Source organism: Pseudophryne corroboree, chromosome 5 (genome assembly GCF_028390025.1).
Source record: "Pseudophryne corroboree isolate aPseCor3 chromosome 5, aPseCor3.hap2, whole genome shotgun sequence".
Classification (NCBI taxonomy): Eukaryota; Metazoa; Chordata; class Amphibia; order Anura; family Myobatrachidae; genus Pseudophryne; species Pseudophryne corroboree.
The window spans coordinates 88,868,511-88,882,451 of record NC_086448.1 but is presented as its reverse complement, the minus strand read 5'-3'; the positions used below and the strand labels follow the sequence as shown (position 1 = coordinate 88,882,451).

Here is a 13,941-nt window from a genome sequence, read left to right as displayed (position 1 = left end):
CCGGGGTTACTATTCCAAAATGTTGTGGTACCGAAACCAGACGGTTCGGTGAGACCCATTCTAAAAATGAAATCCTTGAACACTTATATACGAAGGTTCAAGTTCAAAATGGAATCGCTCAGGGCGATTATTGCAAGCCTGGAGAATTTCATGGTATCACTGGACATCAAGGATGCTTACCTGCATGTCCCTATTTACCCTCTTCACCAGGAGTACCTCCAAATTGTGGTACAGGATGGTCATTACCAATTCCAGACGTTGCCGTTGGTCTGTCCCCGGCACCGAGGGTATTTACCAAGGTAATGGCCGAAATAATTATCCCGTGCTTGGACGATCTCCTTATAAAGGCGAGGTCCAGGGAGCAGTTGTTCGTCGGAGTAGCACTATCTCGGGAAGTGCTACAACAGCACGGCTGGATTCTGAATATTCCAAAGTCGCAGCTGGTTCCTACGACGCGTCTACTGTTCCTGGGTATGGTTCTGGACACAGAACAGGATAAAAAGGGTTTCTCCCGGAGGAGAAGTCCTAGGAGTTGTCGTCTCTAGACAGAGACCTCCTAATACAAATACAGGTGTCGGTGCATCAATGCACGCGAGCCCTGGGAAAGATGGTAGCTTCTTACGAAGAAATTCCATTCGCCAGGTCCCATGCAAGGATCTTCCAGTGGGATCTGTTGGACAAGTGGTCCGGGTCGCATCTTCAGATGCATCGGCGGATAACCCGGTCTCCAAGGGCCAGGGTGTCGCTGTTGTGGTGGCTGCAGAGTGCTCATCTTCTAGGGGGCCGCAGATTCGGCATACAGGACTGGGTCCTGGTGACCACGGATGCCAGCCTTCGAGGCTGGGGGGCAGTCACACAGGGAAGAAACTTCCAAGGACTATGGAAAAGTCAGGAGACTTCCCTACACATAAATATTCTGGAACTAAGGGCCATTTACAATGTCCTAAGTCAGGCTAGACCCCTGCTTCAACACCGGCCGGTGCTGATCTAGTCAGACAACATCACGGCGGTCGCTCATGTAAACCGACAGGGCGGCACAAGAAGCAGGATGGCGATGGCAGAAGCCACAAGGATTCTCCGATGGGCGGAAAATCATGTGTTAGCACTGTCAGCAGTGTTCATTCCCGGAGTGGACAACTGGGAAGCAGACTTTCTCAGCAGACACGACCTCCACCCGGGAGAGTGGGGACTTCATCCAGAAGTCTTCCAAATGATTGTACACCGTTGGGAAAGGCCACAGGTGGACATGATGGCATCCCGCCTCAACAAAAAGCTACAAAGATATTGCGCCAGGTCAAGGGACCCTCAGGCGATAGCTGTGGACGCTCTGGTAACACCGTGGGTGTACCAGTCGGTGTATGTGTTCCCTTCTCTTCCTCTCTTACCAAGGGTAATGAGAATAATAAGAAGGAGAGGAGTAAGAACTATGGCCCTCATTCCGAGTCGTTCGCTCGGTATTTTTCATCGCATCGCAGTGAAATTCCGCTTAGTGCGCATGCGCAATATTCGCACTGCGACTGCGCCAAGTATCTTTGCTATGAAGATAGTATTTTTACTCACGGCTTTTTCATCGCTCCGGCGATCGTAATGTGATTGACAGGAAATGGGTGTTACTGGGCGGAAACACAGCGTTTTATGGGCGTGTGGCTGAAAACGCTACCGTTTCCGGGAAAAACGCAGGAGTGGCCGGAAAAACGGGGGAGTGGTTGGGCGAACGCTGGGTGTGTTTGTGACGTCAAACCAGGAACGACAAGCACTGAACTGATCGCACAGGCAGAGTAAGTGTGGAGCTACTCTAAAACTGCTAAGTAGTTTGTGATCGCAATATTGCGAATACATCGGTCGCAATTTTAAGATGCTAAGATACACTCCCAGTAGGCGGCGGCTTAGCGTGTGTAACTCTGCTAAATTCGCCTTGCGACCGATCAACTCGGAATGAGGGCCTATACTCATTGTTCCGGATTGGCCAAGAAGAGCTTGGTACCCAGAACTCCAAGAAATGATCTCAGAGGACCCATGGCCTCTGCCGCTCAGACAGGACCTGCTGCAGCAGGGGGCCTGTCTGTTCCAAGACGTACCGCGGCTGCGTTTGACGGCTTGGCGGTTGAACGCCGGATCCTAAAGGAAAAGGGCATTCCAGAGGAAGTTATCCCTACGCTAATTAAAGCTAGGAAAGAAGTGAACGCAAACCATTATCACCGCATATGGCGGAAATATGTTGCGTGCTGTGAAGCCAGGAAGGCCCCAAAGGAGGAATTTCAGCTAGGTCTATTTCTGCACTTCCTACAGTCAGGGTGACTATGGGCCTAAAATTGGGTTCCATTAAGGTCCAGATTTCGTCTCTATCGATTTTCTTCCAAAATAGAACTGGCTTCACTGCCTGAAGTTCAGACTTTTGTTAAGGGAGTGCTGCATAGTCAGCCCCCGTTTGTGCCTCCAGTGGCACCGTGGGATCTCAACGTGGTGTTGGATTTCCTGAAGTCGCATTGGGTTGAGCCACTTAAATCCGTGGAGCTACAATACCTCACGTGGAAAGTGGTCATGCTGTTGGCCTTGGCGTCGGCCAGGCGTGTATCAGAATTGGCGGCTTTGTCATGCAAAAGCCCTTATCTGATTTTTTATATGGATAAGGCGGAATTGAGGACTCATTCCCAATTCTTTCCGAAGGTGGTATCAGTTTTTCATGTGAACCAACCTATTGTGGTGCCTGCGGCTACTTGGGACTTGGAGGATTCCAAGTTACTGGACGTAGTCAGGGCCCTGAAAAGTATATGTTTCCAGGACGGCTGGAGTCAGGAAAACTGACTCGCTATTTATCCTGCATGCACCCAACAAGCTGGGTGCTCCTGCTTCTAAGCAGACTATTGCTCGCTGGATCTATAGCACGATTCAGCTTGCACATTCTGCGTCTGGACTGCCGCATCCTAAATCAGTGAAAGCCCATTCCACGAGGAAAGTGGGCTCTTCTTGGGCGGCTGCCCGAGGGGTCTCGGCTCTACAACTTTGCCGAGCAGCTACAGTACTTGGTTGGGGTCAAACACATTTGCTAAATTCTACAAGTTTGACACCCTGGCTGAGGAGGACCTAGAGTTTGCCCATTCGGTGCTGCAGAGTCATCCGCACTCTCCCGCCCGTTTGGGAGCTTTGGTATAATCCCCATGGTCCTTACGGAGTCCCAGCATCCACTTAGGACGTCAGAGAAAATAAGATTTTACTCACCGGTAAATCTATTTCTCGTAGTCCGTAGTGGATGCTGGGCGCCCATCCCAAGTGCGGATTGTCTGCAATACTTGTTTATAGTTATTGCCTAACTAAAGGGTTATTGTTGAGCCATCTGTTGAGAGGCTCAGTTATATTTCATACTGTTAACTGGGTATAGTATCACGAGTTATACGGTGTGATTGGTGTGGCTGGTATGAGTCTTACCCGGGATTCAAAATCCTTCCTTATTGTGTCAGCTCTTCCGGGCACAGTATCCTAACTGAGGTCTGGAGGAGGGTCATAGTGGGAGGAGCCAGTGCACACCAGGTAGTCCTAAAGCTTTCTTTAGTTGTGCCCAGTCTCCTGCGGAGCCGCTATTCCCCATGGTCCTTACGGAGTCCCAGCATCCACTACGGACTACGAGAAATAGATTTACCGGTGAGTAAAATCTTATTTTCTCTCTCCATTTTATCACTCTCCAAGCTTTGATATATCTCTCCCTATATGTAACTAAAGACAAACACAACCAAACCTGTTTACCCCCATTAAAATAAAGTGGGAATCTTCTTTCCTGCAGTAGTCCAAATGGAACCTTAAAACAAATAATGCAAATAAATGGTCACAACGTAATATAATGGAGCCGCCATGATACGCATGAAGTACTGTCAGCTGCAGTGGCCAATACACACAAATGGACACGCTTTTGCTGTGCATATGCAGTATGGAAAGTATGGAAATGTGTATATTGAAAAGAAAAAATTGGACTATGCCCAACTCTAAATCAGGAATATTTCTGGAGCCACCTTTGTGCTTCAGTAGAGCCACAGGAGTACCATAAGAAAGCAGATGCGTTGCCGTTCTGTTGAATGTGAAGATTCATAGCTGAGATCCTATGAGTGACTGCCAGAGGAAGCCAAGACTTCCTTCCAGTGAGGAAGGACCGAGGCTGTACGGTGTCCAGGGAAGGTTCTTCCTATGTTTCTTTTAACATTCCCTTTTTATGACACTTTAGATGTTTTCTTAGAGCCCTTGTAGAACCTGAGCCTAATCTGTCCACCTGCCTCCTGGCCACTTCTACATTACCATATACTGCGAGCATGGCCTCACCATCTGCAGAGCACGTTCCCTCTACTGCTGGGGAAGGACCTGGAATGTAGCAAGTGCAATAACAGATGAATAATGCTAAATATCATGGTCATCATAGACCTCAAGACTGAACCTGTCCTTCTGTTCAGTTCCATTTGCTATTGAAGATGGTACAAATGCCACCTTCGTGGTGACCCATCCTGAGACGTGGAAGGAGAGTTATCAAATCTTGTAGAGAGGTAAAGTGGAGAGTGAGATAAAGTACTAATCACACGGGCCCCCACACCGCACACCCTGCACCCATTTTTTCAAATGCATTCTTCATTGCATGCTTGCAACTAAGGGGGTGATTCAGCTCTGATCGTAGATGTGCTAAATTTAGCACATCTATGATTTGTTACTCAGACATGCGCTGTGTCCCGGTTTGGAGCGACTGCGTGTGACATCATGCAGCCGCCGCGGCCCACCCCGCAATGGTCCGGACCACACCCTACCAACGGCGTCCTAACGTCATTGGCACGTCCCCCCCCCCCCCCTGCCCCGCGTCCGCCTCAGCCTGTCAATCAGGCAGAGGCGATAGCAGCCCTGAGAAACTTTTAGCATCTCACTGGGCATCCCGGGGTGCGCACTCCCCAAAGGGCTTCAGACTGCGATCGCTGCCGCTGCAGCGATCCAGTCTGAATTAGGCCCTAAATGCGTACATTCCCCCATATGCAGAATTGTACCGCCCCTACCTGTCCTCTTGGTGGCTGATTCAGAGTCTCACACAAAGTGGCTGTGGTAGCGGGTGGCCACGGAAGCCTGATTTGCTGCCGTCCGCTAATCCGAGCATCTGTTCAACTAATTCTGGGAGATCATGCTTGTGCAAGTGGAAACCAGTGTCACCTATTGTTTTTACATTGGCTGTCACAACTGTTATAAATTATAAGTAATATGTCATGCTATGTGCAAGACTTCCCTTGTCCATACATAGACAGGGCTTTTGATTTACATCCATGACACTCCCAAGTCATGGTGGTTCTGTGCGATCACTCTGCCACCTCTCAGCTCCTTCACGGAAACGCCACATTTCATGGAAAGACGGATTCGGACAAGATACATCCAATGCAGAATAGTACGGGCATATACGTAAAAACGTGTATAGTCACTACTGCGCATATGATGAATGCATAAACTCGCTGTCTGCATCCGTGAAGAGAGATCCTTGCAACTAAGAATCAGCCCATTGGTGTCATAGTCTCCTTCATCATCCGTATGCACTTGCAAGAGCCGCCCGAAAACATGGCATGTACACATACACACAACCCTGCCCAGACTGCTGTTTGGTCAACACGACCTCACGTATGCTTTGACACGGCCCAGTCATGATCTCTGAATTATCTACCTGTCCTGCCTGCACGGATCAATCTGCACATCACGGTGACATCCTGTCTTCAGAGTATGACCATAGGAAATGATCTAGAACCTCCCCTGTACACACTGGTATACGTCAGCACAAAGTGTGTTTATACAAAGATACAGTAGTGTAATAACTATGAGCCAGCTATATCCTATATATTGCTGCCGGCGCCAAGGGAACTAAACTCCATCTTATACTTTATAGCCATTGTTTGTTCTGACAATTTCAGTCATTGTGGTAATGTAAATTTATTTTTCATTGAAGTGCACTAAAATGTATGCTTAACCTCTCAGCCATCAGATATGAAAGATTTATGATTTCCCAGAGAGCTGAACATAAGCTTAAGGATTCTTGTTCTGCAAGCATTAGGGAAGTTTGTAGCCATTTATCAAAATACATAAGTATGTGTGCGTGTTTGGGGTTTCTGAGTGTCTTCCAAACTCTTGTATAGATGACAGATTGTAGCAGAGTAGTATTGTAAGAATCGCGTTCTAGGAGATTTTTTTACAAAAACCTACTCCCCCAATTTTCCTGTTTAGGTTAAGTGTAGGAGAGTGGAAACAGACTCTCTGGGAGATGTGATTTGTGGATGCTGATATTTAACATCTTATATATTTTGTTCTTTTGTGGTTTGTTTTAGATAAAGACATCAGTGATCTGGGCTACTCCAAACTTTCCGTTCTCCATTCCTCTCTGGGTCATCATCCTAGCCATACTGCTTGGGTTATTGGTCCTAGCCATACTTACACTTGTAATGTGGAAGGTAAGAGCATCAACATAGGACTAGCATTAAATGAAAGCAGTACGTGGTGTGTTCTGTAAACTGTTTTGTTGGTATCAAATCATTTGTCCACCACCATTTGGCAATCATTTCTTTACACCTGACGTCATTAGAACTTGGACATTTGGAAAAACATTTTTTTCTGGATCTATTCATTGGATTCTATGGGGTAGATTTACCAAGGAGCAGTTTGTTCATTAGTGGATTTGACCGATAGCTTTACAATGGCAATAGAAATAAAAGCTAAACCAGTCTTGTTTAACAATTATTCCTATTGCTGTTTCAAAAACTATTGGTCAAAGCCACCAATGATCTTTGGCTCTGACAAACCGCTCCTTAGTAAATCTACCTTGTAGAATCAGGACTAAAGTTTGGGATTGGAGTTAAGAGTGTGAAGTTCTACATCGAGAACTGGGGACAAGGATTGGGGTGAAGGATTGGCAATATAGATTGGGGACTAGGGTTAAGTAAGGGTTGGGATTGGTTAATGGTGCCCTAATGAAATGTTCCTACCCAAATGGTATATGTGTCCATCAGTGCCTCCAACTCTTTGGCTTGTACTCATGGGGCAGTTAATCTTCGATCATGAGGGAAAGAAATAAACTATTAGGGGTATTATGAAAATAATTATACCCCTTTTCCACTGTGTATCACGGGTCGCAGCCGTGTCGCCTGACACGGCTGCGATCCGTACTACAGCCCCCTTTCCCTCAGCGCTCACCAACCCGGCATATAGCCGGGTTGGTGATGCTGCTAGTGATGCGGCAGGGGCGGCGCTGGGATCTCCCAGCGCCGCCCTCCCATACACTGTGAACAGGAGCCGTGTCGCATCGACACGGCTCCCGTTCACGCTAGACAGCTTACCGGGTTGAACACGTGTTCAACCCGGCAAGCTACCTGGGTAGGATTCCCGGATCACTTGATCCGGGAATTTGCAGGGGGACCCTTTTCCACTAGGGAAAAACATGGGTAAATGCGCGCCCCCTCGCATTTACCCATGTTTTAAGGAGCTAGTGGAAAATGGGTACTGTACCTTGTTCTGTTAAGAAAAGAGAACCAAATTCTGAATTAAATACTCTGAAACCAGTTAGATTGAATAGGACACTTTAATGTGTACTGTGGCATTTACGATCAATCTCATATAGATTTCAGAAAGGCAAATGGATGCTTGCTCTCCAAATTGAGAGCAGGCGAGCACCAGCCATTAATGCTGCACAACCACTAAATAATACTTACATGCCGATTCCTCTGCCAGTCTCTGAATGTGGCTCACCACCACACACACGTCCCCCCTCCACAGCATCAGACACTCCTGGTTATCTTGTGGGACTATGAGAAAGACCCAGTAGCCCCAGAATAATGACTTTGGACTGGTCCCTGGAGTTTCATCTAACGATATGAGCAGATTAGTAATGTGTAGGTGGTTGGCATGCCGACTGTCAGGCGTTTGATCGCTCGGGATCCCGGCGTCGGGTCAGGATCCCGGCGGTCACATGACCACATCCCATCGGCGGTGCTGGAGCTGGACATAATGAGAAATATGTAGGGCAAGCTATACCAAATCTGACTCCAATGTCCTGTAAGACTTTTTGAAAGTTTATCAGATGCCCCTATTAGGAGGTAAGCGTTTTATGGCGGAAAAATGTTTCTGACAGGCTTTTGTCCTTTTTACCCAATATTTTAATTCCCCAGGTCACACTAAATCTATCTCCAGTCAGTTTCCAGCTTCCAACGTGTGTCAGCCAAAATTAGGTTTCAGTTATTCCTACACTACGCCCATAAAATAGCAGTCGTGCCTCATAGCATATTGTAATAAAATATGTTATTTTTACTTTAAATAATAACACTGTATAGTATACAAGCATCCAGGGATTATGGAAATACGTATTTCTCTAGGAAAGTTCCTTTCGCATAATGAATTTACAAGATTACAGGAGCACATCAGTCTAAGGTGAAAACCTGCTAAGTCTATCAACATCGGGATGGTGGGAGTGGTGAAAGTTCAGACCCTCTTTAGCCGTTTCGTTATTGCAAAAACAGGTAGACAGGTACTTTGTGTTTGTATACTATATATTAAGATATTTTCCTTTGTTGCCTATGATTCTTCCATGTTTTCACTCTGGTTTTATGCGGTTGTTTTTATATTGTTTTTATCTAACGTTATTCTTTGAGTTTTTGAAAAGTTATATCCATCTCTGTAAAATGTTCCATAACTTCTGAGGAATAATTTGAAGGCAGATTATCACGTTTGTCTGGAAATATTGCAATACCTTTTCCATACATAGATTTGTCCATATCTATACGACTTGTAAATTACTATATTTCAGTAAAGTGACACAAGCGATTTGAGGAATGAGTTTAACTGTCTACTGCCAGGGTAATAAAATTGAGTGGGATTAACGCAGACCTTCTAAAATAAACCTTAAATCAAATAAGCATTCCAACCTTCTACTAAACTAAACCTAAATCCTGTACTCCCAGATTTTAAAGTATTTATAAAAGTATTTGTAAATTGTATTTGTTGTCCATTTTTATCTCTTGTAATCTAGGCCATGTGGGTCTCCTTGTGTACTGCCGTTTTCAGATTGTGTCTCTTGTTCTTGTTTGGCGTAGTCGCTAAATGGTTATGTCTGTCCCTGTAAAAATCTGAAAGATTTTTTAAGGAGGTTTTAAGATGACTTTCATGTACTGTCTTGTACCCAATATTTGTATCGCCGTACTGAGTATGTTTATTTTGTTTTTATTTTTGCATTTTAATCAAACCATCTATGTCAACTAGGGAGGTCAATCCCGGGATCGGCGGGATCTCGGGATTTGGGCCCAAAAATGCCGGGATTCAAGGGATTACAGTGCGCATGTGCGGGAGGGTTGGTAGCGGCGCGGGAGGGCGGGTGTAAGTAATAACACTTACTAATAGGCGGGCGGCCGCGGCAGCCATGGACAAGCTGAACGCGGCAGCACTTCAAATGTAGCGCCGGCCGCCAGCCAATCAGAGCTGGCGGACCAGCAGCCAATCAGGGAAGCTGCCGCAGTAGCGGCAGCCAATCAGGAGTGACTGCTGCGGCCGCGCCGCTACCTACACCCTCCCTCCCGCACCACTACCTACACCCACCCTCCCGCACCGCTACCTACCCCCTCCCTACCTCCCGCACCGCTACCTACACCCTCCCTCCAGCGCTGCTCCCTACAACCTTCACTGGTCCCTACTGCAATCCCGGGAATCCCGGGATTGACCTTTTTCAATCCCGAATCCCGGGATTGAAAAAACGGCCCGGGATTGGCCTCCCTAATGTCAACTAGGAAGTTACTTTGTATTGCCCTTGGATATGGCACAAAGCTTCTCTGCAGATACAAGTGCATCCAGTGCACAGGGCAGAGGTCATCTATGTCGTGCCTAAGGGCAACAAAAATAAACATTTGATCCTGAAGCCAGGAACATAAATGGAAAAAGTTGCATGTACAGACAAATAATGCCAACTTCTCTTTTCTGGATTTGTTTATCAATTATGTATTAAACAAGCTGGATAGATTGTAAATGGGCAATTTGCGATTGCTTTGCGATTCTTCTGGAGAAATTAATTTTCCTCTGTGTATGGCTGGTCTCCACCACCGCATCACAAATCCTGCATCATCGGGATTGAACATTGTAGTTTATATAGGTTTATATTTTTTAAAATCTGTCGATGTCAGGAGTACAACATGGACGGGGGAGTGACACGTAGACAGAGGACTCACAAATGTCAACCATCTATCTACAACAAGTTTATATAGACAATAGTTGAAGATGGAATAATGGTTATATTTGTAAAATCGATCACTTTAGTCTATTTTGCATATTTAGGCCCTAATGGAAAAACTACAAAAAAAGTAGTTATTCTTTAAGGGAACTTTGACCTCTGGAAACTCTACTTTTCTTTCCCTTGTAATAGATCTGCTCATTTACATAACCTCTAAAATAACAGGGTACTGTATATAAAGTATTTATCCTTGTTTCTTTGTTTTATGTTTTTATAGTGTGGCTTCTTTGACCGGGAGAGACCGCCACAGGAAGATTTAGCCGATGACACAGAAAAATTAACAAACAAGACTTCTGAGGCCTGAAACAACAAAAACTTCAAGACTGCAATATGGACAGTTATTCCTCTACAAAGATTGAATATACGTGCACCGCCATGTCGGTGCGTTGCGTCTCAGCTGCGCTGCGTCAACCACTCCGGGAACGTTTTGTCGATCTTGTCTTGTTCTTCAACATCACAGAAAGAATTTTAACTTGAATCCTTTCGGGTTCTAGGCAGATATGTTAGAACAAGCAAGTTGCGCACCGCAGAGACTAATGGTGATTACTGAGATTTAAGAAGAACTTAGGCTGTGCCTATATTACTGTACAACTGCGCTTGTATGTGTCTATGACCAGATCTGAAACCACTACTGTTCAATGAAGGATTTGGGTACAATCCCTGGATGGAACAGAGCACGAATGGATCACTGGGAAGTAGCACATTTTTGGCTTTGCCCGTGAAAGTGACTTTTTTTTTTTTTATAAAACGTGGATATTAATTTTTTTTTCTTTTTTAAAGAAGCACAAATTCCTATTTCTTCCAGTGTAGCCTTCAAAAACGAAACACAAATCTGTTTAACATTTTATACAGCAGTATACATGTGGAAAGGGTCATGTTACGTAATATGTGTTCGGATGAACCAATGATGAAGTGTATTTGTCACCAAGTCACAGCGGAGGCAGCCATATTGAGGATTAAAGCAATGATTCCTGAGAATGCCGCCTATCAATTCTCTAAGAACTAGTGAAATCACTGATGCATAAGGGAGACGGTAATCTTTGCTGTGGTGACCAACAATGAGGCCCCATGCAAGCAGAGGCCTTTAATGTCTGTAACCAAAAATTGCCTAGGACTGTTCCTGAATGGAATATAGACAGAGATCTTAGCAATACAGCATACACATTCTGTGTGAGCCAATGGAATCATGGGAGATTTCTGATTAGTATACAGATGGGTCCACATTTATCTTGACCTTTAATAGGATTAACTGAAACTGGCCAATCGGACTTAATCCCCTGCTGTAATTACTTAATCCCCTGCTGTATTGTTCTCTGTATTGCAGCTGAGAACAATAGATGAAGGGTTTATGCTAATATGTCATGTTATGCCTAGGCGCAGAAAACTAGTCAAGATAACCGCGGGCCCATCTGTACTAAAGCTAAAGTATTAGAGATCTTTGCATTTTGCTTTTCAATTGCAGAGTCCAATGCAACACTACAGTATATGTTTTTGTTAATAACTTATACAGGCCTTTTTAAGTACCTCTATCTGCACTCCAGTTGTCATATAAACAGCGTTCCAGCTGTTGTAGCACTAGAAGTGCCAGCATGTCCTGTCAACCAAAGGCTATTAAAGTACTGTATGCTAGTATTTGTAGATCCACAATATCTGGAGCAGTGTAGGTTGCATTACTCTGTTTGAGACCACCCGTGACGCACACCTGTGATCAGAACCCTAAATGAGGCCCCAGTATGGGATTTGGGGGTCCACTGTTATCACATAAGCAATACATTTTGGAGCTGCCTATTTTGGAGTCACAGAACAACTGAATGCTGAAACTTAGGGGTAAATGTACTAAGATGGGAGTTCTATTTAAGATGGGATGTTGCCCATAGCAACCAATCAAATTCTACTTTATATTTATCTAGCACCTTCTAGAATATAATACCTGGAATCTGATTGGTTGCTATGGGCAACACCCCATATTAACTAGAACTCCCATCTTAGTAAATGTACCCCTTAGGGTCCCGAAATAAGGGCACACTAAAACTTGGGATCAGAAACGGCTGAGCAAAACTGCTTTATACTATAGGGCACAATCAAACTGTTCTGTGCAATAAATAGCAAACCAAAGCCTTGTTTACACTGACATCTTATGTCTATCTTTTTTATATATATATATATATATATATATATATATATATATATATATATATATATGTGTGTGTATGTTGTGGATACATGAGTATAGAGATGCAGTTTTTACGAATGACACATTAGAGAACGTGATTATAACCATTGTAGCTTTGTATGTGTTTTATAAAGTCTCACACTCCAGGACGTCTTCAAGACATACGTCTTGGCCAGAAAACGAGAAACCATCCATGTCCTGTCATTTCCTTTAGGGGGACATTTACTAAGCAGTGATAAGAGCAGAGAAGTGAGCCAGTGCAGAAGTGTCCATGGCAACCAATCACACTGAAGTAACATCTATAATTTCCATACTATAAAATTATACAGAGCTGCTGATTGGTTGATGGGGCCACTTCTCCACTGGCTCACTTCTCCGCCCTTATCACTGCTTAGTAAATTTCCCCCTCTTCGTTACAAAAAGTGTCCAGAATCTTATTTTTCAATTTTTTTGTTTGTTATTGGAACGTTTTGTTAGAGACACAGGTATAAACGTGGAGGTTTTTTTCATGCTCATTTCAACCGGCTTGTGATAGTGCATGCAATGTTTCCTCTAAGCTGAGAAATCCGGAAAGGAAGTAGTTAAAAGTTCAGTGTAATGGGGCATCCAGCCTGAGAGGCTTCATTCACATTCTGCAGGATATAGCAAGGTACCTGTAACACTATCATCTCCAGATTGCTTATCTTAGAGGGAACAGTGTGTACATGGCGTTTATTTCATCCAATCGCTTTTCTGTTCCAGTATTATTATTTTTAAGCCAACCATATCACATTATGATTACAGGAATCCTGGGAGATGCTTGACAGCCATAGTAAAAGCCTATGCAATGTGCTAACAACAACCCATTTCCGTTACAATAAAACCACAAATACAACAATAGTGTGTCATGTATTTTTATGGTGTGTATTCTTATTACAGCATGTCAGAGCATGTCAGAAAACCACATCAATAGAGGGACGAGAAACTGTGCAAGCTAATGGCTGTGCCAATAGGCGTTTTGTGTGTTTTCCAGGTGAAGCTGCTGTGACAGGTGTGCTGTGATAGGTGGGCGGAGACGTGGTTTCCATCACCACACCCATCGTGTACTGTGGTGGGTGGTGCTTAATGATGTGATAGCTCCACCCACTTGATTTTGAATATTGTATCCTCAATCTCCGCTCCTTCCTATTTTACTACCACAACAGGTTTCTTGGTGGCAATGTAGGAACATTAGCCATATACTGTGTAAATGCCAGTAAAAGGTACCTTTGGTCACATATATTCCTGTACTACGATTGTGATTGTGTGATTGAACTTTGTTTTTGTTTGAATCTAAGTCATCAGAACCTATTTCTGTGTCATTGCCTGTCACCAGTGTACCCAGACTGTACCCAAAACCTTTCTGTGCTTAACAGTGCTTATAAAACACTGTAGCCTCGTACAGTATGGGCCTGATGCAAAGATGATATCAAATGAGGCAGAATTTTTTGCCGGCAGCGTCAATTGTATATGCATTGGTTTATGC

General features: G+C 44.5%; 1 protein-coding gene across 2 annotated transcripts in view; it reads left to right on the top strand.

Annotated features, from left to right (window-relative positions):
- Nucleotides 1-13,314, top strand: part of ITGA8 (integrin subunit alpha 8) — a 262,641-nt gene extending 249,327 nt beyond the window's left edge. For both annotated transcript variants that reach the window (XM_063921465.1, XM_063921464.1), the window contains 2 exons: nucleotides 6,327-6,449; nucleotides 10,482-13,314. In XM_063921465.1, coding sequence (XP_063777535.1) covers nucleotides 6,327-6,449; nucleotides 10,482-10,568 — 210 coding nt within the window. In that variant the 3' untranslated portion in view covers nucleotides 10,569-13,314. The remainder of the gene's footprint in view (nucleotides 1-6,326; nucleotides 6,450-10,481) is intronic.
- Nucleotides 13,315-13,941: the final 627 nt, after the last annotated feature.